This window comes from Electrophorus electricus, chromosome 11 (assembly GCF_041902795.1).
Source record: "Electrophorus electricus isolate QZ-2024a chromosome 11, ASM4190279v1, whole genome shotgun sequence".
In the NCBI taxonomy this organism is placed as follows: Eukaryota; Metazoa; Chordata; class Actinopteri; order Gymnotiformes; family Gymnotidae; genus Electrophorus; species Electrophorus electricus.
The window spans coordinates 27,800,001-27,827,500 of NC_137507.1; the positions used below are offsets into that span (position 1 = coordinate 27,800,001).

General features: G+C 43.8%; 1 protein-coding gene across 1 annotated transcript in view; it reads right to left on the minus strand.

The window, feature by feature from the left end:
* Positions 1-1,346: 1,346 nt before the first annotated feature.
* The window catches only part of LOC113581938 (potassium/sodium hyperpolarization-activated cyclic nucleotide-gated channel 2), a 49,802-nt gene continuing 23,648 nt past the window's right edge, over positions 1,347-27,500 (minus strand). The window contains exons 6-9 of the mRNA XM_035528432.2: positions 19,505-19,651; positions 18,756-18,996; positions 5,875-6,039; positions 1,347-5,671 (exon numbers count right to left, since the gene is read on the minus strand). Of these exons, the coding sequence (XP_035384325.2) occupies positions 4,707-5,671; positions 5,875-6,039; positions 18,756-18,996; positions 19,505-19,651 (1,518 nt within the window). The 3' untranslated portion in view covers positions 1,347-4,706. The remainder of the gene's footprint in view (positions 5,672-5,874; positions 6,040-18,755; positions 18,997-19,504; positions 19,652-27,500) is intronic.

Consider the following 27,500-nt stretch of genomic DNA (forward strand, 5'->3'; position numbering starts at 1 on the left):
TCTTAATCTGACCTTTAATCCTAATCTGACCCGGTGCAGGCCGGTACGCGAAGGCAGCAAATGAAGACAGAGAAGGGCCACTTTGATGAGAAAGCTGGTAGCTCTAATCGCAACACTCAGGAGCTTTTTGTCTTATCCAAGTCAGCTTGTTCTTGTGGAGATGTCTAAGCAGCATGCTAGCACTCAAGACCACGGGGATTGATGTTAACCATATGAACATTCAACATCCACACACACAGGAAGTGCTCATCTGTGTAAATGTTTCAATTCACATCTCTAGTTAGAACACACTGTCCTGCACTTTTTAATGATCACGTTAGAAAACAAGTCACTATCCAGGGAGGCCTTTGACCTCAGTAAAGCAATAGGCCTTCAGACCAACTGAAGCCTAATTAGGTGTGTGAAAGAGCATTTCATTGTGTCCATATTAACAAATTCCAATGAGAAAAAAAAAACAAAAAACACCTGCAATTCTCTGCACTTACTAATTGTTACAGTCTTCATCAAAAATATAGGATTTTTATGGTCAAACCTGAGGTGCTTTCCTTCTTTGTGTTTACTTAGAGAACTTCTGAAGAGGTCCTTTTGCATTTAAAAGAACGCCAAGCCGCCTTTCATGATGTCTACGGGCTGTGAGCGCCAAGACTGCTTCCGAGGCACTGCTGAGACCAGTGTCCATGGGGAGCCAGGCGTTATTTGGCACCTGCATGTCCCAGCACCTCAGCTCACCCCAGTGCACCATGGGTACAGAGAGCGCATGTCATTCATAGGTCTGGACAAACATGAATGTGCAAGTCATATGTCCCCACACGGGGGAGGATTATGCGGAGTTACTCATTTGTCATTTGCTAGCAGCTATATTGTACATTGAGTATATTGCAAGGTAAAAAAAAAAAAGAACACAGTTTGCAGTTATTCATAAAGAGAGCCACACACCACTAAAATAGACTATGTGGAAACTAGTTACACTAGGCACTAGGTATGTACAATTATACTGTGCATTGGGGCACGCTGTAATTATGAAAAACAAGAAAACACTTCTCATAACAGAATCAAGTACCCTGATTTACTAAGACATATACCAAGGCATCTTGCACCGTTTACATGCGGTACAGTGAAACAGGACCTTCTGGACAACGAATATTTGAATAATTGTTAATTGTCCATCAGTTGGTTCAGCCGCCATGTGGGGCAGCCATCTCTGCCTCGTGTGCTTGCGTCTGTACCTGGGAGAAACCACATTTTCGTCAGGGATTTGCAGTGGGTCACAGTCAATCAGAAAGGGTGTTGCTCAGAAGAATACTGCACCCGGAGATGCTAACATTGCTAACGGTAAGTCAGGAGGTGAGGTATGAATGAAATCACTCTAATTGGTTAGGGGGGAAGGGGGTGGACCACTGTGATAATAGGAGTTTTCTTCTGGTGTTGGTTATGGTCCCATGTTGGGATGTAGGGTTCCTGCAGGAATGGTGGAAGGGGGGGTATATGCCTGCATTGACTGTGACCACAGTCCTCTAAAGTCATTCCAGAAGAGCCACCAACAGCAGCTTAAGAAGGGCTTTCTCCATTACATGTGCGTTATTACAAAAATAAACTGTTCCATTCACTTACGGTAGTCCCAAAACTTGAAGTGAATCAATAGGTATTCAGTCATTTGGTTCAACTCACTTACAGTACAGTAACCAGAGCGGTCAGGATTTACTGTGTATGGTTATGATATGCAGGGGTAAAAAACACAGGAGGCCTTGAGCCACAGCACAGAGGTCAGCGTTGGCTACGTCGCTAAGCTCTGGCGATAGGAACAAGAAGCGGAGCAGAGCAGAACGTGTCGCTGGCGTGCGTGCATCGAGAGAACAGCGCAACGAATCAGAGATGGAGGCGCACGAAGGCCAGGCACCCCAAATCTCAGGATTCGTTTGATGAAATGATCGCGTCACTGCTGGCTAATGGCGGCGTCAGCTCAAGAGGGGCGGAACAACAGCACGTGAACCAGCACACGAGCCTGTGGCAGCTAACTGGAGACCACTCGTAAAAGACAAAGATCCAATCGGAACCAGTTACAAAGGAAAGAAAGAAAACTTGTCATGCAAGTAGATTAAAGGAAAAGTGACCAGGGTTGTGAAGATAACCGTGAGTTGGTATCAGCATGTTTACTGAGGAGAATTATGTTCATTTAACACACTGATTCGTCAGAAATCGACTCAGTGCAGACATTACGAATGTGGCGATTCATCGGTCTAGAGGATGCCCAGGGCATGCTGTGGACTCGTTCATGCGGTTTTAAATCCAAAACCTTAGCCTTTAGCATAGGGTGTCCATAGTAACACAAAGGGGGGGGGGGGAGTTAGGAAGTATCTAATTAGCATAATTAAGGGCTGATCACCACGATAAACACTCAGCAAATACACACATTTTCCATTTTGCATTAATTAGTATGAGTCTATTTACATGGCAGTAATTGATATTCGCTTTGCTGTCATAATCATACATTCATAAAGGAAGATGCACCTGTTGCCATCTGAGCTCACTTTACTTGAGTGTCAGGTGCTTTCCACAGTTAACAGCCTCGCCCATTTTGATTTACAATATCATATGTACAACTGTCAATCCAGCTTCCAGTGAAAAAATTGCAGCAAGTAAATATGAAATAAGCAACTCTGTACTTTTCAGGTGACACATCTTTAAATGAACACAAACAGTGACCAAACAAAAGATCTGGTCAACGTCCATGACAGGCGCTTGGAAAATGCTCTCGTCAGCCAGATAAACGTGGTAAAAACTATCTTAGTTTCAGTAAAGTGCAGAACTTTGTAAATACTGGTTAACTTGTACAAATAATGCTTTTAAGTCAATGCAATAGAATGTCACAATCTACATTTTTGTACATGACAGAATACAAATATTGGACTTTTGTTTTCAGCTGCAAAAGTAAATAGATAAATAAATAAACAAGTAAGTAAATCAATCAATATATAGATAAATAGATAGGAAGATAGAGTCATGTTTGCTAAACTCCAGATGCATCAGCAAGTTTAACCCAAATTTAAAGGCATTAGTGGAATTACTGTATGTCTAGGAATGCCTCAGATTAAAATTTCATTATTGGAAAGTGTATTAATGCGGGACACTCCCACTTTAATGTTAATTATGAACTGTTAAATTTTTACTGTAAATGTATAAAGCTAAACTGTAAAGATTTTCCGCAAACATTTCCCCTTTAGAACTGCAAACCATTTCTTAGAGCCATAAAGCATTTTGGAATACTTTGGTATAAAGTATTCCTACAGCAGAAATGAAAGACAGAGACAGAAGGCAGGGTTAAAGTATTGCAGATTCAGAATACTATTGCATGGATAGATTTAGAACACAAAATATGCAGTCTTTTCCCCCAAACATATAAGGTCTTTGGGTTCTTCTTTCCTACATTATACTGCTACTGTTTCTGCCTCTTAACAGTGAGCCACTGGTCTAATAATTCTGTGACTCCTCCACAGGGGCTGTGGGGTGTTCCATTAAAAATGCCCAACAAAACAACACTTCAGCCTTACTGCTTTGTGGAGAAAACAGAACAGCAAATAACAACAAGCCAAATGCCTGCAACCACCCCCTCCCCACACACACACACACACAGACCACGTATATGGCTTCTACACACACACACACACACACACACACACACACACACTCATACACTTACACACACACACAGAGACCACGTATATGGCTTCTACACACACACACACTCACACACACAGACCACGTATATGGCTTCTACACACACACACACTCACACACACACACACACACACACACACTCACACACACACACACACACTCACACTCACACTCATACACTTACACACACACACAGAGACCACGTATATGGCTTCTACACACACACACACACACACACACAGACCACGTATATGGCTTCTACACACACACACACACACACACACACACACACACACACACACACAGAGACCACGTATATGGCTTCTACACTCAAGGCAGTTAAATAAATGGCGCTTCTTTTGTTTCTTTTTCGTTTGATTTACTCAGTTGACACAGACACAACCAAACCTTGTGTTCAAGCTCAACTTTGGTTTTTGAATAAATATGTTCTTCTTTCTTTTTAATATTTATCCTATTTACATATCGATGTAAGATCGACCAGCGGTCTATAATTCTTATTTTCACTGATATTTATGAAGTACATGAAGAACAGGTATTAGTTTGCTACAATTATAGCTTATATAGGGGAGAGGAACACTCAAAACACTTCTGCAAAGCATAAAAGGTTCATCATTGTCACGTGATGCAAGTCCCTGATTGTGGGCAAGTTGTAGCTCAGACCAGACTGCACTGCACAGACTCCAATGCTGTGGATGTACATACGCAGCAGTAACACACAACATTTCACCCTAACACTGTTCAAAACAAAGACGGCGAGGGAGGGGCTGGTAGCAGAATGCAAAAGTGACTGCATGAGTGGGCCAACTAAAAATATTCCCACTTCTTCCATCTAGTTACAGCAGCAACGTAATTATCTTGTAGTAACAGGTTTGTCTATGTCCTCTTTGATACCTATCATTAGCTATGCACCAGATACTCCACCTCTAGAAGGCTCTGGTGTGTAGAGAAAACCAAATCTGGGGAACAGAGTCTATTATGACTTACAATGACACAGCTCGCTGGTGTTTTGGTCAGAGGTTTGAGGACAGCCTGGATCTGGAAATGAAGTCTGTCTCAGGGAGGCTAACTATAGAACCTTTCTTGTGCAATACTGGGTCAAGAGGACTTGGTCCCACTCCCACTGCCCCGCCCACCCCTGGTGAAGTGCCCATAGGGGGCGGAGTTGAGGGGCACGAAGGCCCAGCCCCTGACACCTGGTGGGGCAACGCCATCCTCTGAGGCACGGCACTCCGTACTCCGGAGGGCCCGGGGACGCTAGGTTGTGTCACCTGCGGCATCCCGACGGAGATGGAAGAGACGTGGGTGGAGGGCGGCGTGCCGGGGTCCGCGGCCGGCGCGCCGTCCTGGGGCAGCGAGGGCTGCGATGCAGACAGGGCCCGGGCGTCCTGGCTCAGCTCGCCCCCGCGCTGCAGGGAGTGGGTGCTCTTGTGCGGCGTGGCCCGCGTTGGGCTGGGCACGTGGTGCTGGACGAGCGACAGCTGGGAACCTGTGCGCCCGCCCAAGGAGCCGCAGCCGTACTGAAAGGTCCGAGTGCCCGCCGCCGCCAGTGGGCTCTGCACGGGCGGGCTGGACGTGGTGGCCGAGCCGCAGGCCCCGATGTAGGACGGCTGGATGGGGGACGCCGACACAGGGCTGGAGAGGTTCTGGATCACCTGGAAGCGGCGGACCATGCGGGGTGATTGTATTGTGCCCGACCCAACCAGAGGCCCGGTCATCTGGGGGCAGAAACTCATGGCGACGGCCTGCTGGAGCGTGGCGATGGCAGACGCGCCCTGGCCCTGGCTCGGCCCGCCGAACATGCCGCTGGGGATGGACGGCGTCATGGACATCGCCCTCGGCCGCTGCAGGTCCACCAACTTCACCATCTCGCGATCATACTTCACGATCTCCTGGATCATCTCTTTCTCATAGTGGTTAAAGTCGTCTGAGCTGAGGTCATGCTGAACTTTGTGCATTAGGATGGAGTTCTTTTTGCCTGTGAGGGAGGGGCCAGACGTTGGATGACACGTTTACCTTCTCTTTCTGTCGACAGTAACCATTAACTTAATCATTAACTCTGCCATGCTTTCTAGAACACTCCTTGCTGTAACACACGTACTAGTATAATCCCTGCTATAACAGGGGAAAGGATGGGGTGTGGGTGTGTGTGTGTGTTTGTCTGGTGTGTGTGTTGGTCACCTAAGCGGTCGAGCCTGTCGATGGCGACGGTCTCGAAGGCTCTCCTCATCATGGGGTACTCCTCCAGCACCTCGTTGAAGTTGTCTACAGACAGCGAGTACAGACGACAGTACGTCTCGGCCTGAACACTCGCTGTGCGCCGGCCGCGTGTCAGCAGACAGATCTCTGACACGGAGAAAAACATATATGAAAACGCATCAAAAATATCTAGAAATATATTGAATAATCTACTTTAATGCTATAATCATCTCATAAGTAATAATAAATATATTATCTATATAAATACTTCTTCTCTGTAATGCACTATATAATTTCTTAACGTCATTCACAGGCTGCTGATTTAAGAACGTGATTAATGGACTCTTAGGACTCCAGTCAGGGCTGGCCGGCTGGGACCAGTCTGCATAAGATGATTGAAGCATTTGGAGGGTATTCCTTTTTTATAGTTTTCCATAACATTTTATAAAGTGCAAATTAATAAGTTAACTATGGTACATTTTCTATTAGCCAATGTATTGATTTACTGCTGTGTTTTGGTTGGGTGACTGGATTCATTTCCATTCATACATTTCTGCAATAGGAAACCACTCCATTGACCATATCCAATGACATGTACTGTCCCCTGATAGGGAAGTCATTTAATTGCCATATTTTGCAATGTAGTGGCTTTAACATTGTACTTTAATAAAATTTATTATTTTAATTAATTCAATAATAATTCAGTCTCAACTCGTGAAATACATGATTATTTCTTGTCTACCAAACATTAGAACATCACTCTTGACTCACAGACGTAATAACTAAGGGATGTTTTATTGATTAAGCAGAAATGGAAAACACATGCATAACAATCACTGACTAAGATTCTACTAATGACCAAAGGCATCGAATTCACTAGAAGCACTATAATAAACAAATGTAACAAAGCACTCGAGCCACAATGAATACAAATGATTTGTGGTGGACTAGCGTAGCTAACTAGGTTAATTAAAAAAGACCTGTGGGAATGACCAACCGGGCAATCTACGTATCAACCAAACAAAGACCAACAAAGTTAACTTATTAATCACGAGCTTCGTGGTGAACGAGCATGAGAAGTTTAACCAGAGCTCTCAGAGAAGGCAGAACTGGTGACGCAGCCAGAGGGAGAACTAATTTTAAGACTGAAGAGGCAGCGTCACAGATGAGAGGAATGAGTGAACTGATCCAATTTGCTGTATAAGCAATAAAGCCACTACTGATACCAACTGGTAGCGTAAAAAGGGAAATGCCTGTTCTTACGCCTTTCTGGCATGACCACGTAAAACCATTTGTGTGGCACTTTGGGAGTCTGAGCAAAAACCCACCCTGGCCAGAACAAAGTTTCAGCAGAGGGATAATCTGTAGTCTGTCTTCAGTTGGAAATTTTGGAACACTGACATGAAGACAGCTGTGGGCAGAGAAGAGCAGACGCACGTATCTCCGCACAGTAACAGTTGGCATCGTTACCCTGGCTACTGCGAAAGGTTAGACTGGTCAGGAAGGGGCAGTGGAGACTTACGGTGATGGCTATGACCTTCCTCTTATGTTGTAGAGCCGAGTTGCTAGTGACCTCGTTCTTTATTTGAGTGCTAAGATTTTGACTGTGTTGGTTGAGCTTGTTTAGTTTGGTGGCAAAATCCAAATTTGTTTGAGCTGAGAGAAGTGAACTAAAAGAAAGAAAGAGGAGAAAGGGGGAAAAGGTATGTATAATATTGCTGAGCAGGTCCTGATTCTCCAGAGGTGGTCCAATCAGTGGCAGCATGAAGGGGAACAAGAAGGGGAGGAATGAAGCTGATAGCTGGATTGTCTACTGCAGGCCTCGTTTCCCGGAGGTGCCAGACATTAGCATCCTGAGAACTTACCGTGGGACCTGCTCCACCGTCCATGGTCCAGCCAGGCTACTGAGAGACACCCAGGCTGTCAAGAGGTTTGCCCCCTTTAGGGAACAGGACACTAAAGCAATGCACTCTGTTACAGTACCGGGACCTAAGTCGATGCTTCCTTGACTATTGTGATGTATTGTGATATTGTGAATTATAAGGGTCAATTTTTCCCTTTTTCCTTTTCTTTTCATTTATCTTCAAAAGGATGTTTGTTATCTACTGACTAAGAGCAGGATGACTTTGAGTTTGATGTACTTTGATTTACTATCTACAGTAGAGTACAACTGATATTTAATGAACTCTGAAGTTTCTGTTTTGCATATTTTCTTAAATTCACTTTAAAGGTTCTCACTTATAGCTTGATACCTATATATTTTATATTAAATTGCTCAGAACAATCTCAGCTCCCACCATTAACAAAACTGAGAGGGCAGACTCCACAGACTCAGAAAATGCTCGAAGCATACCTCTACGCAATAAAATAAAAACTTTGTGAAGCATCACGCCAGCATGTGCGCTGACCACAATGGGCTACCTTCTAACTCCTTGAACTGGGCTGAAAGACCAATTATTCAACAATTATCAAGTGTAGCAATCATTCAGCACATAACCACACAATGGAGTCAGAGAGCTACATTTGTTGAGCTCACCTGTTTCCGAAAGACAGAGGAACTCTTTAGCACAAAGATAATTCACTTCATCACCATATGAGGGAGAACAGCATCACAGCTCCCAACTTCCCAAGAAGTCAGGCAAGCTTCTCCATCGCAGCTCAGCTGCAGTTTACATAAGCTTTGCAAGATGTGTTTTGCTACAGGAATGACAGGAGCGAAAAACCCCAGAGGGTCAGAAATGGACAGAACGGCCCGTCTAGTTTTCGGTAGTCACTTCGGTTGCTAGACTAAAAGTAATGAGATCTCATTCAACATCCCCACGGAGCCCATAAAGCTCTTTCCAGTGGAAACTGGTTCTTGCTCAAATCCAGGGCTTTCATGATAATTGCTATGTCCTCCTCAGGAATGGTTGAGAGTGCAACACGATCATTACAGATCTACTTGTTTAAATGGAAGTCACCTTTTGAATATATTTCGGTGAGATGTTGGTGCAAAACCATAGCCTCTTCTGTCCCACTGACTGCTTTCAGACAGTCGTCCACGTAAACATTTTGATGCGCAGTGTCGATGACTCTGGACACTCATTCTGATTGTCAACTGCTGTTTTCACAAAGCAACCATTAGGGGATGATACTGCACATATCTTTTGCATAAACACATGCACAAGCATCATGTGCTCTATCAGCCCCTTAGAGGTGACTCTGTTTGGCCACAAAAGAAACAGTAGAAAAATCTCCATTTGCTAGCTTGACCTGATGAAACATTGCTTCTGTATCAGTGATGAAGGCAACAGTACCTTGACAAAAACGAAGCAGAACAGCAAGCACTGCATTTGCTAAATCAGGGTCCTGGAGCAGCTCTGTATTCAAAGAGGTTCCACCGAATGTCACTGCACACTATGCGCTGTGCCCTTTTACAGAGGTGGTACACGCCATGGTGCGCCATGCACCATACTTTGTCCATTATTAGGCCCCAGTTCATTCTCAGGTATGGTGTCAGAATAAACCTTTTTCCAGAATATCTTTCATTATGGTCACTAAATGGTCGGCAGCAACACTGATATCTCACCATTCACCGAAATGACACCTGACTAATTAAATATCAGTTATGGCTCTGAACTGGTCACTTTACTACAAATTCTGAGGACATGCAGATTAAAAACAATCTTTATTATAAGAATGATGGCAGTAGTAATAAGGATAGTAGGAGTACTACTAATATTACTTCACTAAAATAAAGAAAATAAAAATAACAACAACAACAAAATATAGCCACAAGTGGGAGTTTCGGGTCCAAGCACAGTCTCGACAGTATAACATGAAGCAACGTAGACACAGAAACCACCGGCCATGGACACATGACATTCTGACTTTGTCCACTATTTCATGAAGATGCTGTTAAAAAGGTGGTTGTGGTTAGGTGACAATGAAATAAAGAGTTTTGATGAACTGGAAATTTGATTGAGGAGCTTGCTAAGTTAATAAACCTGTACAGCAATAGACATATACAAGTATTGATTGGGATATCCCCTGCCCTCCATTAAAACCTGTCATTAAAGGTTTTTAAATGTATACAATAGCAGTTTGCATTTAATGTGAAAAGCTGGTGATTGAGTTTTTGATGATGGTCTAAGATTGAAGTGTTCAGTGCTACTCTATTTGTTTGTTGCACCACACTGCAAGTAGTGTATGCCTTAGCACTAGTGTTAACGTGTGGAAGTAACTTCCAGTAACTGTTACACCTGGTTAGTTGTGACGGGACTGAGTGAAAGGCTATATGCATGTATCTGGTTACATCACATCTGTGAATATTTTTGTTAAAACACCCTGTCTCTTTGCAACCAAGACAGGTCAATGCACAAACTTGCATGTTGAATCTAATGTGAAATGGTGGTGAATTTCAGAGTTTAGTTTTTGGTGATGATATATAAACAACAGAACTGCACTGTGCTGCTGTAATATCCTGCATTAATTATAGGATAACATAACTGCAAGCACACTTGGGTAGCCCTGTTTACTGTGCTGTTCTATATAGTATTTCATTAAACTTCATTAACTGTTACACTGTATCAAATATATTCATACAAACAAGACTTACTGGCGGGACGTTTTTGTGAACAAGTATCTGAAGGTTGAGCCATGCAGTTTAAATTTATACTCCTTTTATCAAAAATATCTAATTCTAATACATAATTCAGTTTAACGTGTAGCAATACTCTGAAGAGTTAATAAGGTGACATAGCTATTGTACTGGGTGGTCACCTTGTATACAGTTGTATACAGTAAACAGCTTTGTTCTTTGCAATTATTGTTAAAATATTGCATTCGAGTAACTGTTATTTTGAATAATATTGACACATATCAAGCAAACTTCAAATTAAAGTTGTGACGTATTGTGTGAAGTTCAGTTGTGAGTGTATTAAGTGAGTGAAAGCATATGTATATGTAAAGACTGAATATAGTTCTAGTTATGCTACAGACTCTGTGACCACACACACTGGAAAGATGATAAATAAGTAAGAAGCCAAATGTCAGTTTGATTGTGTGTGAGTGTTTGATAAAGAGAGAGAGAGAGAGAGAGCAAGAGTGTTTAGGTGAACCCAACAGTTAGGTAGGGTGTGTGTGTGTGTGTGTGTGTGTGTGTGTCTGTTTGTGTGTGTATGCGTGCTAGTGAGTTTTTGAGTATTTGGTGCTGCTATATAAAAGCTAAGTACAATACTGTGCTGTGCTGTGCTAAAGGCCTGTGCTGATTATATGATTCAATGACTGCAAGTAATTCATGTTTAAAACTTACAAAGTGGCATGTTCAGCCCTTAACCTTCTGAATCTGATATCAATGTACAACATTGTTCTCTCATGACAAGTATGTCTGTAAATTTCTGTGTGGATGTGAACCACTTTTTCTGACTTCTTATCGTTTAGGTTTTTAAACACAAGCCCTGTGATTAAAGACAAAGTAGGTAATTGTCTACTGTAGCGCCTTCCGATGTCATAAGTGGCTCAAACTCCACAGGCAACATCAGACTATCATTATATCTGTCTGTAAATTTCGGTGTTGATGTGACTCGCTGTTCCTCACTTCTGGCTATTTAGGTATGAAAACACAGGGCTTACAATTCTAAGCAAAATGGGTCATTCTGCACTGAAGAGCCTCCTGGCAAAAGATTTGCCTCAAACTTTGCAATTTTCCTCAGAATGGTAGTGTGAATATAAATTTGACTAGTACCCATATGTGATACTGGTACACTTTTGATGTGTTGCAGTCACATACAGTCAAAAAGTATTTAGTTATTTAGTTTCAGACTCTAAAGATTATTTCAAGACCTGATTTGATGTGATTGAATGAAAATCCTAGGACTCGTTTGAAATGTGCAAATTTTATATTCTTAATGAATGTGGCAAAACTAAACATTTATGAAAGGCACCTGCAATTTCACAATTGTTTGGACTCCTGCAAAGATTCAAGTCCAAGTTTGTATTGCCAAGTGAAACTATGTAGGAGATATACTGGAATGTCTAGTATAGCTCCATTCAGTGGTCAATTCCCTTGAAACTTGACTATGTCTGAGAGAATGCATACATGACCATACCATTCAAGTTACATTTGGATTGACCAATGCTAAGCCTATGAAATGTGTACTGAAATCTGATTGGCTGATGCCATATAGTATATAGATATAGTATCCCTGTTGTAGGTCCTGCTCCATACATGCATATAGATGTTTCACATTAATTGGACAATCTGGGTATGTGTGACAGTTTCTTCCCTGTTATAGCACCCCCTAGTTAAGCAGGTGCACGAAGATGGTGGACTTGCCCCATACACATATGGGGCACATCTCTGTAAAGTTTGGTGTCATTGAATTGAAGCGTTCATGAGTTTGAGCTGTTTATGTTCAGTTTTTGCAGCGGAATCTCTGCCCCTTGATTTGATTGGCATATGGAAACTAAACAACATAGAACTCTCCAGATCTTTTTGATAATTATTAAACTTCAGACTTTTGTGTCTGGATACCAGATTTATGTAGGTTTGGTGAAAATCCTAGGACTAGTTCATGCTCAAAAATGTATGTGAGTTTGTATATTATGCAAATGACCTCAAAATCAAAGTGGGCAGAGGTTATGGGTTCTTGAGGCTTTTTTGTAGACTGGAAGACTAGTAATGACTGGAAAAAAGAATATTGTCTGTATGACATACAGTATAGGAGTAACGGACTGGAATGCGTTTGAATGCACTGAAGAAGAAGAAGAAGAAGAAGAAGAAGAAGAAGAAGAAGAAGAAGAAGAAGAAGAAGAAGAAGAAGAAGAAGAAGAAGAAGAAGAAGAAGAAGAAGAAGAAGAAGAAGAAGAAGAAGAAGAAGAAGAAGAAGAAGAAGAAGAAGAAGAAGAAGAAGAAGAAGAAGAAGAAGAAGAAGAAGAAGAAGAAGAAGAAGAAGAAGAAGAAGAAGAAGAATCCTAACATGAAAGGGCTCCAAGCAGGGTCACATCCCATCCGAACAGACACAGAGAAAATACTGTTCAATTAATTTGAGAAGGATCTAGATAGTACTTCATGAAGAAGCCATGGAAGATCAGGTGTAATGGAGAATATGTCACAGGACACTCCCATGTGGGGGCGTAAAAGTGGTACGGTCTGCCGCGTGCAGGGGGGGTTCACCCATGTTTGTAGCCACACCCCCGTGAAGGGACGCAACTGTATGGGGTTAAGTGTTAGTGTGTGTCTGTCTATTTAAACCCCCGTCAGTGTGTGGGTCATCCTTGGGCATTGTATGTTTGTTAGCGTCTGAATGTAATACCCATTATCATGTTTGTCTAGCCTGTGTTAAATGTTAAAGTCGTTAGTGTTAAGTGTGTCCGTGTGTATCGTTAATGTTATTTGTGAGTGCCACCATCATCTTTATGTTTTTGTATCATTAAATGTTTCACTTCGTCGAGAGTCTGTGTGTCCCGCTCCACGCCCTTCGGCACTTGGGCATTCGTTACAGAATAGGTGTATCTGTATTTCCTTAACTCAGCCACACAGTGGTGACAGAAGGTTACTTTTTCCCAAGATTTCTCACAATTGGCAGCAAGGTGTGGTCACAGTCCACCCGGGATCTCATGAAGAACTATACAAGTATTGACGTATCATCTAGTAAAACCCACTAAGGGATGCTTGGGGCCCAGAGTCACTACCGCCAGTTTAAATTCTGACACAATGTAAGACCACGCTAAATAGTATCCTGAAAACAGTTTGGTATGCTAGTAACACACTTTACCAAAAAGCAACTCCAGATAGTTTCCAGCTCAATTTTTGGCGATTCCCACTTTTCACAGAATTATTTTAGGCTACTTAATACACACTAGATATCCTACTGAGGGCCCTCTTTCAACTGGCAGAAATTCACATTACTGGATTAATGGTAATGCATATCTCAGAAGTGCAGCATGCATTAATCTGAGTCCAGAACTATGCAATATGTACACAGCTGTAACACAATCTGTTGCCACACAATATACTCAATAAGTAACTTGTTTATCAGCACATACACCTGACCCATGACCACACAACACAACCACATTTTAACCATGGCATAAATTTGATTACAGGATTTTGTTCAAGAGGCTAATTCAAGTGATATTCTAAAATTTAGTAGCGATTTCCATATCCTCACACAAAGCACCATAATATGTAGTGGTTTTAACAATCACAGTTAATAAGGTTAAATGGGGCACCACCATGATTAACAGAGAAAATGTATTCATTTTAATTAATTCAATAATGAATAATAATTCAGTCTCAACTCATGAAATATGTGATTATTTCTTGTCTACCAAACATTAGAACATCACTCTTGACTCACAGACGTAATAACTAAGGGATGTTTTATTGATTAAGCAGAAATGGAAAACACATGCATAACAATCACTGACTAAGATTCTACTAATGACCAAAGGCATCGAATTCACTAGAAGCACTATAATAAACAAATGTAACAAAGCACTCGAGCCACAATGAACGTCTCCGATCTGGTTTTAATCAGTACAGCTGTTGACTAATCTCTCCCTTACTACCCTCCTATTACCCTCCTACCCTACTTACTACCCTCCTTTTACCCTCCTACCCTACTATTCTACATGTTTGTCTTCTTTCTGCCTGTTTTACAGACCTTGTGTCCTGCCCCACCCCTGGACGCCTTTGGGGCCCTGCCTTGTACTTTTGACCTTGGACCGACCTGACCAAGATTACCAGCTAACTCCCCTCTTACAATCTGCAATCTGAAACTGGATTCTACAATCTTTTCAAAGCGGTTTTCGACCGTCCTGCTGATGGAAAGGATCCAGGAACCATTTGGCGTGAAAGGCGGCAAGGGAAATGCGCAGGTTCTGTGTATGCCAGAGAATTCCGTACAGTTGCCGCTGGTTGTGGCTGGAGCGATACAGCACTGAGAACTGCGTTTAGTTGCGGACTCTCTTCGGAGCTCGGTTGCCAAGGAGACTCGGACACGCTATCTGAACCCATTCAGCTCGCCATTACTGTGGATAATCTCCGACACACTCATAGACCCTTGCAAACACCAACATACACCACGGCCCAACATACTTCCCATTCAGAGAACCCTGTAAGTGAACCTAGCAAAGTTCCCGAACCTATGAAGCTGGGTCGCTCACCTGTCACTTCCTAGGAATGAGTTTGATACCTCCCTAGTGGATGAAGTCTTTACTGCATCGCAGATGGCCATTGCCATGATCGATGCCCTAACTGTCTCCTTAGAGCAAGTGAGAGGAAATCAACATCCACAACCCACGTAAGAACGTTATTACTGTTGCACATTAACAATCATCATCTTACTCTGTCTGTTGTTATTTCCACCAATAGTAACTGTGTTTCTCTCACTGCTTTGGTTGACTCTGGAGCAGCAGGCAATTTTTTAGATTAAAGGTTAGCTACACTTACCTTACACCCCCTTTATGTGTTAATTTCCCTAATGGCCAACCTACTGGTGAAGGTGTTATTAGAAACCAAACTGTGCCAGTCACTCTTAAGGTTGGCCTATTTCATAGTGAGTTGATTCAATTCATGCTTCTACCAATGTCTCTTGACTCTATTATACTAGGCTTTCCCTGGATATCTGCCTATGACCATAGCATTTCTTGGTACACCACCGAACTGACATCCTGGAGTAAACACTGTTTCCAACTGTATGTCCTTGACAAACCTCGCCACTACTATAGAAAGCCCTGAGTCCTCAAATTGACAGTCCATCCCATTAGACCATAAGAAGGCCACTGAACCTCCATCCCACCGACCTTGGGGCTGTCCAGTGGAACTCCTTCCTGGGGCTCCTCTACCATGGAGAGCTGAACCCTACTCACTTAGGAGGCTTAGACTTAAAGGAGGCTGCTATGGAGGCTTATGTTTCTGAGGCACTTCAACACAGATTTATTCCACCCTCCACATCTCCAGTAGCTGACAGATTTTTCTTTATAGGGAAAAAGGGAGGAGGATTAAGACCCTGCATTGAGTACTGGGCCCTCAATAAAGTGACTGTGAAATGCTCCTCCCTTCTTCGCCTCAATTCTTTGACCCATGAACATAATCTAGGAGCCATAATCTTCACATTACACCTGTGTAGCGCGTACAATCTCATACGCATATGTGAAGGTGACAAGTGAAAGACCGCCTTCATAACATCATGCGGACACTATGAGTACCTAGTCATGCCTTATGGTCTGTCCAATAGCCCCTCTGTTTTCAAGGCATTTATGGATTAAATCATTCAGGACACGGTAGGCAGATTCCTGACTGTTTATATTGATGAGCTCCGTATAGTTTCTCGGTAAGAAGCAGAACATTTGGAACATGTAACAGCCATCCTGACACATCTCAGACAACATCATCTGTTTGCCAAAGCAGAGAAAAATGTGAATTCCACTGTGAATCTGTCACTTTTCTAGGTTGCACCATCAAACCAGGCAACATATCCATGAACCCGGATAAAGGATCAGTGGTCTTGAATTGGCCTAAACCCTCCATGATCAAAGAAGTACAATGATTCTTAGAGTTTGCCAGTTTTAATAAGGGGGTTTGGTACTCTGCTTCCCTTACTGATCTTCTCAAGAACCAGGACAGTAGGTGGACTATGACTGCTAACCAAACTTTCCAAACCTTGAAAGAAGCCTTCACTTCACCACCTGTCCTCCACCAGCCTGACCCTTCTCTGCCCTTTATCCTAGAGGTCGATGCATCAGAAGTAGGAATAGGGGCTGTCTTGTCCCAGAGACAAGGCACTCCACCACATTGTACCCCTGCGCATTCTACTCAAAGAAACTACAAGCAGTCGAGAGGAATTATGACGTAGCAAATTGGGAGCTTCTCACCATCAAACTAGCCCTGGAACAGTGGAGACACTGGTGGAGACACTTTGTACCAGACTGAGAACTGAGTCAAACTTTCCAGGTATGCATTGGTTCATGCATATTCAATAACCTTTGTCAAAGTTTCATCATTTATCAAAGTTTCATCATTTATAGCATTTAACTGACACTTTTATCCAAAGTGACTTACAATCATGGCTGGGTACAACTTGAGCAATTGAGGGTTCACGGTCTTGCTCAGGGGCAAAACAGCAGCAACCTAGCAGTGGTGGGGCTTGAATAACAATCCTCCGATTACTAGTACCTTAACCACTAAGCTACCACTGTCCTGCTCATCAGAGAGCTAATTCGTAGTCCACCTTCACTACAGCTACAACAGGGCTGATCTTGTCAGAGACCAAAGTGTTGTAGAACAGCTTGTCTATGTTAAAACCACTAGCCACTGTGAAAGTAGCCTCTGTCACCATTCAGACTGTTCCCTGCCTCTTCTGGATCGGTTCTGGATCAACGCATGCCGACTCCAGTATACTCTACGTGGGAGGCTACGGCTGTTATCACTCCACTCGCTCACTCCTTGCAGGGAGGAATCCATCAAGGAAAGAGGCAACAGATCAAAGCATTTCAATCAGAGACATGAGCGCAAATTAACGCCCACACGCAAACTCACACACATACTATGACCTACAATATTACTGTAATGTAATGTAATGGCATACCTATACATAGACCTAACCTTGACTTAAACCCTGTTATTATTTTTAAATAGAAGCAGCATCAATAGACCCCTACAATGTCCATTTTTTGATAGTCATGTTTATGAACATTTACATTTTACTCATTTAGCAGATGCTCTTATCCAGAGAAACTAGCCATTTTTGATCATGTTACCTGGGTAGGCTAGGTAACACACACACACACACACACACAGATTGCCTTGCATCTAGTTTATGCGTCTCTGGTGTTTTGCATTGCCCCTGAGACTACTACTATGACTTGAAAGGGAACCGACTTCTGTGCTGCTCCTGCCCCTGACGATCTTTCTCCCAGACCACGCTCAGGATCGGCGGTGCCCGGCTCCCCGGGGGAGGCCCTTTCTACCACCCCTTTGAACTCTGGCTACAGAAGGCACCGGTTTGGGACGTGACCTTTTCCAAGGTCATGCGGAGGTTGGGGGCAGACATTGGGAGTGCAGAGTCATCCAGAATCGCAAAGAGCAGGGGGATCGTGTTTCACTGTTCAGCTTCGCCACACATACTTTCTTTACGCACGTCTTAGAATTACGGGAAAAATAAATAAATGTCGAAGCTCCAGATCTCTACAATTCCATTTTGGCACTAGGAACATTTTTGAGGACAAAAAAATAAATAGATGGGTTTTTTTAAAGCATAGAACTCAGCTTCGAGTATCGCATTCACCTTCTATCCTGGGAACCATTTCATAGTCAAATCAGTTCTCACAAAGAAACATCTTACTGATCTGTTGCAGTTTGATTCCTGAATACATTACTAAAGGGCCAGTGTTGTTGCTCTAGATGAAGGCTTCTAGTTGAAATACTAGTGACTGAAAGGTCACCCTAATGCACCTCCAGCTTGGGGCAAAAGTTCAGCATTTGCGCAGAGTGCCCTCAACAAAGAACCCGGTAACTGAAGGCATGTATTTGCCATTTGATCTGAGTCTGATTAGACACACAAGCATGTCAGCGAGGCACTGGTCGGCTGTCTAAAACTGTCCATGCTGTTGTCAAAAAACCAACAGAGGGTACTTGAGATGAGCTATCACGTTGTATCACTCGGCACGAAAGATACTGTTTAGCGTTTAAATATTCCGCTCGTTTAAATGTAGTTCGATCCTGAAGAGATGCTGGAAGTGAGGAGATCAATCAACCGTCTTAAATCTCACTCCAAATGTTAAATTATTTAATCTGAATGTGACCAATTTAATAAGGCTTGACCTGAACCTCATCTAGGCACTGATAAACAGATCAGATGAAAAACAGGCGATCGCACCTCCGAAATAGGAGCCGTCAGAAAGCTTCATTCCCAAGGTTCCTTTGGTGAGGACATTGACCACGCCGTGTTGAATGAAGTACATCTTCTTGCCGATGGTGCCCTCGCGGATGATGTAGTCCCTGGGCTGGAAGACCTCGAACCGTAGCTTGGTCAGCATGGCTGTGACGAAGTTGGGCTCAGCGTTGGCAAACAGCGGCATGGAGGCCACGAGCTTACGGCAGTTGAAGTTCACGATTTCCTAAAAGAGGTTGAGGGACATTTAGACCATGATGGGGGTGTCACACGTACTCTTAGTGAAAGCCATTCTCACCACGCCTCAATGCTAGGGTCTATTCTAGAAACACATCAGTGTAGCCACAGAAAATGCTGACAAGGTGTTTAAATGTAGTATTTCCACACACAGGGTTTGTAATACAATCCAAACACAAACACACACACACACACATATATTCCCGAGGATAGAGTGGAGAGAGAGAAGCCGTAGCAGGCTGTGCGAGGCATGTGGTTTACAGTGACACAGATTGCTTTGTACAGCATTACACATTTCATTGTCAGCATCTATTTATTGTTTTGGAAAGTGAGAAGAGAACATGGACAATGGTAGGAGCCCCTGGGGCCTGTTTTTCCATGGAAGTTTACTCACACACACACACACACACACACACACACACACACACACACACACACAAACACACACACAAACACACACACACACACACACACACACACACACATCTCTGTCTCACCTCTCGGAGTGGTTCGTTCAGCTCCTCCAGAATGCTCTCCTCATCGAACATCTTGCCCTGGTAACGGTGCTCGTAGTAGTCATGGATCTTTTGTCGGAAGTCCGCCGGAAGTTTGTGGAAGGACATGTACTGTTCTACTTGTTTGTACTGGGGGAGTGAATGTGAAACACATGTGTTAAAGGAACTCTCTCTCTCTCACACTCTCACACACACATACCTGTCATACCTGTTTAAGCAACTGTGTTATACTATTGTGGAACAATTTTGCGGAATAACGTTGTAGACCAAATACAAAGGTGTGTGGTTAAAATCCCATCACAGTCAGATGTAGTGGTTGATTTATCATATATGACCAAGTCATAACCTGCGCGATTGTGTCTGCACACGCTGATCCCAGACCAGCTCGTAAGCTTCCCAGAGTATTCACCAGCGCCAGCAGCACTCCTAGTGTGAAGATTAACATTACAGTGGCATTATGACTAGTGCCATTAAGTTACTCTCCCCTTTATCAAGCCAAGTCAATCAATGGTTATTACGTGGTTGAATAGAGAGCTGGGGTGTGCTAGCTCAATACCTCCTGGGCTGATTGATGGCTTGATAAAGGTATATGTGTTCTGTAGTTGACTCAATGGAGGAACAGACAGAAAAACACAGACAGAGGGGGGGAGGATGACACAGAGAGAGAGAGAGAGAGAGAGAGAGAGAGAGAGAGAGAGAGAGAGAGAGAGAGAGAGAGAGGGAGAGAGAGGGAGAGAGAGAGAGATATTCTTCTACATGAAAGCCACTGACATGCACTGATTGCCCTTCTGTGTGACGTCAAACAGACCAGCCACCCCATCTCCCTCCTCATTTAGAACGGACGTAATTCGGATTGGAAAGTAAGGAGTAAGTGAACCGTCTAGTGCCCTGATGGCGTCGGGACAATACATCATTTTCTGCAAGGCTTCCATTTCTTTAGGGATTACAGTCTTAGCAGATGATTCAGGTCTCTCTGCACAGCAGTACCGATGGGCAGGAAGGACACTTTAACTAGTGCTGTCCCGTTGGCAGGAAGAATGGCAGCTAACGGCCGACCCCACTACTAACGTCTCCACTGGCGAAGATGTAGGACGCACTCGGCTCTGAAAAGAAAATGCTGCCCTTCCCTGTGCAAGGGAACCGGTGCAGAGGGCCAAGCTGTGAGGAGCCAGGCAGGACATGCAGAGTGCTCCATCTCAGCGTGCTGGAGCACACAGGGCACAGGGGCTCGCCCCCGCAACCTCCCGACCTGACATGCTGACAGGGGCCTGCCTGCAACAGTGCTGCTCAGGGACTCAGGTACCAACACACACACACACACACACAGGGGGAAATCCACCTGATGCTCAGTTGTTATTATACCAAGCCGTGGCATGATGCAAAAAGTATGGCATCACCCAGACTTAAAGTGGTGCACTTTAGTACTAAACCTTTGCTTCTCCTTAACATCCTTACTAAACACCATCCCACTCTACCCCTTAACATCCTTACTAAACACCATCTCACTCTACCCCTTAACATCCTTACTAAACACCATCCCACTCTACTCCTTAACATCCTTACTAAACACCATCCCACTATACCCCTTAACATATTTACTAAACACCATCCCACCCTACCCATTAACATCCTTACTAAACACCATCTCACTCTACCCCTTAACATCCTTACTAAACACCATCCCACTCTACCCCTTAACATCCTTACTAAACACCATCCCACTCTACCCCTTAACATCCTTACTAAACACCATCTCACTATACCCCTTAACATCCTTACTAAACACCATCCCACTCTACCCCTTAACATCCTTACTAAACACCATCCCACTCTACCCCTTAACATCCTTACTAAACACCATCCCACTCTACCCCTTAACATCCTTACTAAACACCATCCCACTCTACTCCTTAACATCCTTACTAAACACCATCCCACTCTACCCCTTAACATCCTTACTAAACACCATCTCACTATACCCCTTAACATCCTTACTAAACACCATCCCACTCTACCCCTTAACATCCTTACTAAACACCATCACACTATACCCCTTAACATATTTACTAAACACCATCCCACTATACCCCTTAACATCCTTACTAAACACCATCCCACTCTACTCCTTAACATCCTTACTAAACACCATCCCACTCTACCCCTTAACATCCTTACTAAACACCATCCCACTCTACCCCTTAACATCCTTACTAAACACCATCCCACTCTATCCCTTAACATCCTTACTAAACACCATCCCACTATACCCCTTAACATCCTTACTAAACACCATCCCACTCTACCCCTTAACATCCTTACTAAACACCATCTCACTATACCCCTTAACATCCTTACTAAACACCATCCCACTCTACCCCTTAACATCCTTACTAAACACCATCTCACTATACCCCTTAACATCCTTACTAAACACCATCCCACTCTACCCCTTAACATCCTTACTAAACACCATCCCACTCTACTCCTTAACATCCTTACTAAACACCATCCCACTCTACCCCTTAACATCCTTACTAAACACCATCCCACTATACCCCTTAACATCCTTACTAAACACCATCCCACTCTACTCCTTAACATCCTCACTAAACACCATCCCACTCTACTCCTTAACATCCTTACTAAACACCATCCCACTATACCCCTTAACATCCTTACTAAACACCATCCCACTCTACCCCTTAACATCCTTACTAAACACCATCCCACTCTACCCCTTAACATCCTTGCTAAACACCATCCCACTCTACTCCTTAACATCCTTACTAAACACCATCCCACTCTACCCCTTAACATCCTTACTAAACACCATCCCACTCTACCCCTTAACATCCTTACTAAACACCATCCCACTATACCCCTTAACATCCTTACTAAACACCATCCCACTCTACTCCTTAACATCCTCACTAAACACCATCCCACTCTACTCCTTAACATCCTTACTAAACACCATCCCACTATACCCCTTAACATCCTTACTAAACACCATCCCACTCTACCCCTTAACATCCTTACTAAACACCATCCCACTATACCCCTTAACATCCTTACTAAACACCATCCCACTCTACTCCTTAACATCCTCACTAAACACCATCCCACTCTACTCCTTAACATCCTTACTAAACACCATCCCACTATACCCCTTAACATCCTTACTAAACACCATCCCACTCTACCCCTTAACATCCTTACTAAACACCATCCCACTATACCCCTTAACATCCTCACTAAACACCATCCCACTCTACTCCTTAACATCCTTACTAAACACCATCCCACTCTACCCCTTAACATCCTTACTAAACACCATCCCACTATACCCCTTAACATCCTCACTAAACACCATCCCACTCTACTCCTTATCATCCTTACTAAACACCATCCCACTCTACCCCTTAACATCCTTACTAAACACCATCCCACTATACCCCTTAACATCCTTACTAAACACCATCCCACTCTACTCCTTAACATCCTTACTAAACACCATCCCACTCTACTCCTTATCATCCTTACTAAACACCATCCCACTCTACCCCTTAACATATTTACTAAACACCATCCCACTATTCCCATTAACATCCTTACTAAACACCATCCCACTCTACTCCTTATCATCCTTACTAAACACCATCCCACTCTACTCCTTATCATCCTTACTAAACACCATCCCACTCTACCCCTTAACATCCTTACTAAACACCATCCCACTATACCCCTTAACATCCTTACTAAACACCATCCCACTCTACTCCTTATCATCCTTACTAAACACCATCCCACTCTACCCCTTAACATCCTTACTAAACACCATCCCACTCTACCCCTTAACATATTTACTAAACACCATCCCACTATTCCCATTAACATCCTTACTAAACACGACCCCACTATACCCCTTAACATCCTTACTACACACCATCCCACAATTCCCATTAACATCCTCACTAAACACCATCCCAGTATTTCCATTAACATCCTTATAAACACGTTTCCACTATTCCCATTAACATCCTTATAAACACGTTTCCACTATTCCCATTAACATCCTTATAAACACGTTTCTACTATTCCCATTAACATCCTTATAAACACGTTTCTACTATTCCCATTAACATCCTTATAAACACGTTTCCACTATTCCCATTAACATCCTTATAAACACATTTCCACTCTTCCCATTAACATCCTTATAAACACGTTTCCACTATTCCCATTAACATCAGTATAGTTTGTGGTTCTACTTGTATATCTGTAGCTTTTCTTCTCCATTTATCTTTCTGTTAGATGTCTAATAAATATTAGTGATGTTTACAGTTCTGTTTCTGATGGCAGTAATGCTGGAATTTCGCTCAAGATCAAAGTTCTCTCTCTCTCTATCTATCTATCTATCTATCTATCTATCTATCTATCTATCTATCTATCTATCTATCTATCTATCTATCTATCTATCTATCTCTATCACATCATGTCTGTGCAGTGGCACATCATCACCACACTAAAACCTCCAACTGCCATGTTTAAGGCTCAGATCCAGCAAACATGCTAACAAGTCCAGCACCAGTGGTGAGACGTTTGTAGCCTTTGTTTCAAGCACCATTAACTAGGGACCACTGGGACAGACAGGGACTCTAAACCCTGCCCCTGTCTCACACAGAGAGACAGTTGCAGTTCTGTAGCTCACCGCTAAGTTTTCATTTGTCAGTCTATTTCTAAGTACAGATTTGTCTGATAGAGGTGTCAAACTAATCTCTTAAGACCACATACATCGGCCATTTTATTAGGAACACTTCCCTAAACTACCATGCCTGATCTGAGAACACTCTGCTAACGTTTTTTTAGTGGTCGCATAACTTCTCTTGACTGCATATCTGTAGGTGAAAGGTCACTGCACACCTGTAACACGCACCTAGCAAACAGGTGTACGGAATGAAGTGTCCGGAGTGTGTTGGTGCAAGGTAGGCATTTCTAATAACGGGGTCAGGGAGTGCGTGCGTGTGTGTGGGTGAAGACGCTACTTATGTGACCTGTTGTGTGACACCAAACAATGCCTTGAGCCGTATGCAGCATAACAAACTCAGCCTCGTGCAGAGCACCGTGTGTCAAGTGTGTTGAATGTGTCAAGCTCCGGTGACTGCCACATCAGATGCCTCGAAGCAGCAAAAAGAGCCACGGTAAAGCTGACCCTGGAACAGTAGAGCCCTGGCACTGACAGGCCACTGACCACTAAGAGATGAGCACCATGGAAGAATAATGGGTCTGTGAAAGAGAGAAAGCAGAGGGGTGTCGGAAAAACCCCCATGGTGACCTTCTCTGCTGGCTCCAGCTCTGTCTGTGAAGACAGAGAAAGCGAGAGAGAAGAGGGGATGAGGTATAGAAGAGAGGGAGATGGAGAAAAGAGCGAAAGAGTCGCAGGACAGGAGTGGCCGTGGAGCCAAGGGCGTCTGGGTGTGAATAATTGAGAGGAGGAAGGATCCCCGCCGCTGTGAGCGTCAATCTCCTCTTCCTCAGGCATGACACCCCCCCACCCACCCACCCCCCCACCCCCCACACCCCCCACACCCAACACCCACCCCAATGCTGAGCCCTAACTGAGGCACGCATGCGTGCGGTGGCATCTAACCAGAAGCCAAACGTTCGGAGAAAGCTGGCACTCACCGAGTGCGTGAAAAAGCCGCATGATGGAAATCCAAGTGGTGAAAATCATGTTGCCTACATTTATTCCCTTAAAAAAGGCTGAGATATCATTTGGAAAATGTCACAGAAGTATAAACGTAATCATACTAAGTCATAATCATAACAAGTTATTAATATGTAACAATAATGCATGACTGGGTTTTGTCCTAGGTCTTTAGCCTGTGTGCAAGACTGTCAGCAGGGAATCTGCCACCTGAGGTCCTTCAGTGAACCTAGCTCCGTGGTTAAGAGGCTTGACTAGTAATCAGAAGGTTGCTGGTTCAAGCCCCGCCACTGTTGGGCCCCTGAGCAAGACCCTCAACCCTCCAGTTGCAGTCATAATTGTAAGTTGCTTTGGATAAAAGTTGCAGATAAATGAACCTGTAACAAACACACCATGAGGCCTAAGACTTGTCATGAGCACAGCGTGTGTGTGCACATGCAAGCCTCTTCTTTCCTGTTTGTTTGTGGCAAAGATATACAATCCCTCCCCTCACTGAGCAGTTTAGATTCGCTGCATGCCATCCCTCTAACACCACGCTGATCCGCGTTTAAAGAGTCCAACTCCTGCAGCGCAACACCTCACTTCAACCGTTGTGCAGCAGCTCAGTGGAAAAACACAGAAAGCAGCATTCCTGAACAACAAGGACTGCGTGCGCACACCCTTTTCTGTTGCTCCTGTCGCAGTGCCCTCCTGCTGAAAGCAGCGTTTGTCTAAATTGAGGTTTGGAACCACGGCACCTTACAGCACACGGCAGGGGAGGGGAGGAGGGGAGGAGAGGAGGGGAGGAGAGGAGAAGTGGGGTGATGTTTAATTCATCCGTCTGACTGGGGCTGAAATCGGTTCATTATATTACTGAGCACAGTTTTAGCTGCGGGCACCCGGGCTGAGCTAAAGCCAGCCTGCCCCGAAGCCGCTCCCCACCTGCGCCAGGTCAGCAAGGGCAACAGAGATGGCCTAGCCTAGGCGTGTGCTAGCAGCCTCTGTGGAAAACCAGCTAAGGACCTAAAACAGAGCTCGTGTTTAGAACACAAAATACGGCAGTGAGCCAGTATCAATAACAGACAGGATTTTTCTGGTGGGCAATAGTTAGTTTGTGACGTTGCCTGTAGATCGTGATATTGCTGGACCTGTATCGTCGCGCTTACGCTAAACACCGCAGTGGTGTGCACAGGGAGTCGGGATTCTGCAGCATCTGGGCGCAGAAGAATCAAGAGTGTTTTTTTAGATGAGGACAAACAGGGTTTTTTGTTGTTGTTGTTTTATACAGTTTTTGCCACAAAAGAAGAGAAAAAAAGGCCCTGAACTGTTCTACAGATCAGACCACAAACTGTCCAGAAGGCAGAAAGCCTTTTTTGTAAGTGCTTTTAAAAATTTGTAAAGGTTGTGCTAGACGAACATCATCCGGGTCATGGCACCGGCACAACAGTAATAACCCTGGTGAAAACCACCACAGGGCTGCGTGTCTTGGATGCTGACCACATTATGTGCTGCAGCGTGCCAGTATGCATGTGCTGGACCCATTGGGTGCATCTCCTTTTGATATTCCGAAGGTATTTTTATCTGCGAAGACAAGCCACCCGAGTCGCGCTCGAGTATAAAAAGCATCGATTAAAGAGCGAAATTATAAAAAACAACAGATCATAAAACCGAATGACGTTCCATGGCCGCTATAAATAAGCCGTGAAGACAAAACTCCGTGCCGTGAGCCTGAGCTTGGCGACTGCGCTTAGCCCCCGAGTCTAGAATAATGGCAGCGGGCCACATTAGATAAACGATTCAAGTTGGAGGATAAAGGTACTAAACAATAAAGAACAATATGGCATAGATAAGACAAACGACTGCTGGGAGTTAGCAGAGAGAGAGTGAGAGGGAAGGGACCATTCTTCATGGCTACCTTGTCAGGCTGTACTGTACCGGACTACGACTGCATCCCAAACCTGTCCCAGTGGAGCCCAGGCGAAGCGCTCAGCGGGCTGCTCTCACCTCGGCACGCCGCTCGTCCGCGCCAGAACCAACGCCCTCCACCACGGCTTAAAGGGAAAACTGTTTCTTGCATGAACAGGAGGCAGTGAGAGGAGATTTGAACTGCAAGTAGGTTGATGAACATGGACAACGGCTGACGTATGCAGAAAGGAATAGTTCTGATTCAATAGTGGATTAATATTATCGGATTATCCATGGATATTTGGGGCGGGGGGCAAGGATTCTTCATAGACTTGGAAAATGGATCTTATATCTTCGTTGAGCACCTGTGGAAAGGCAGCATGTATT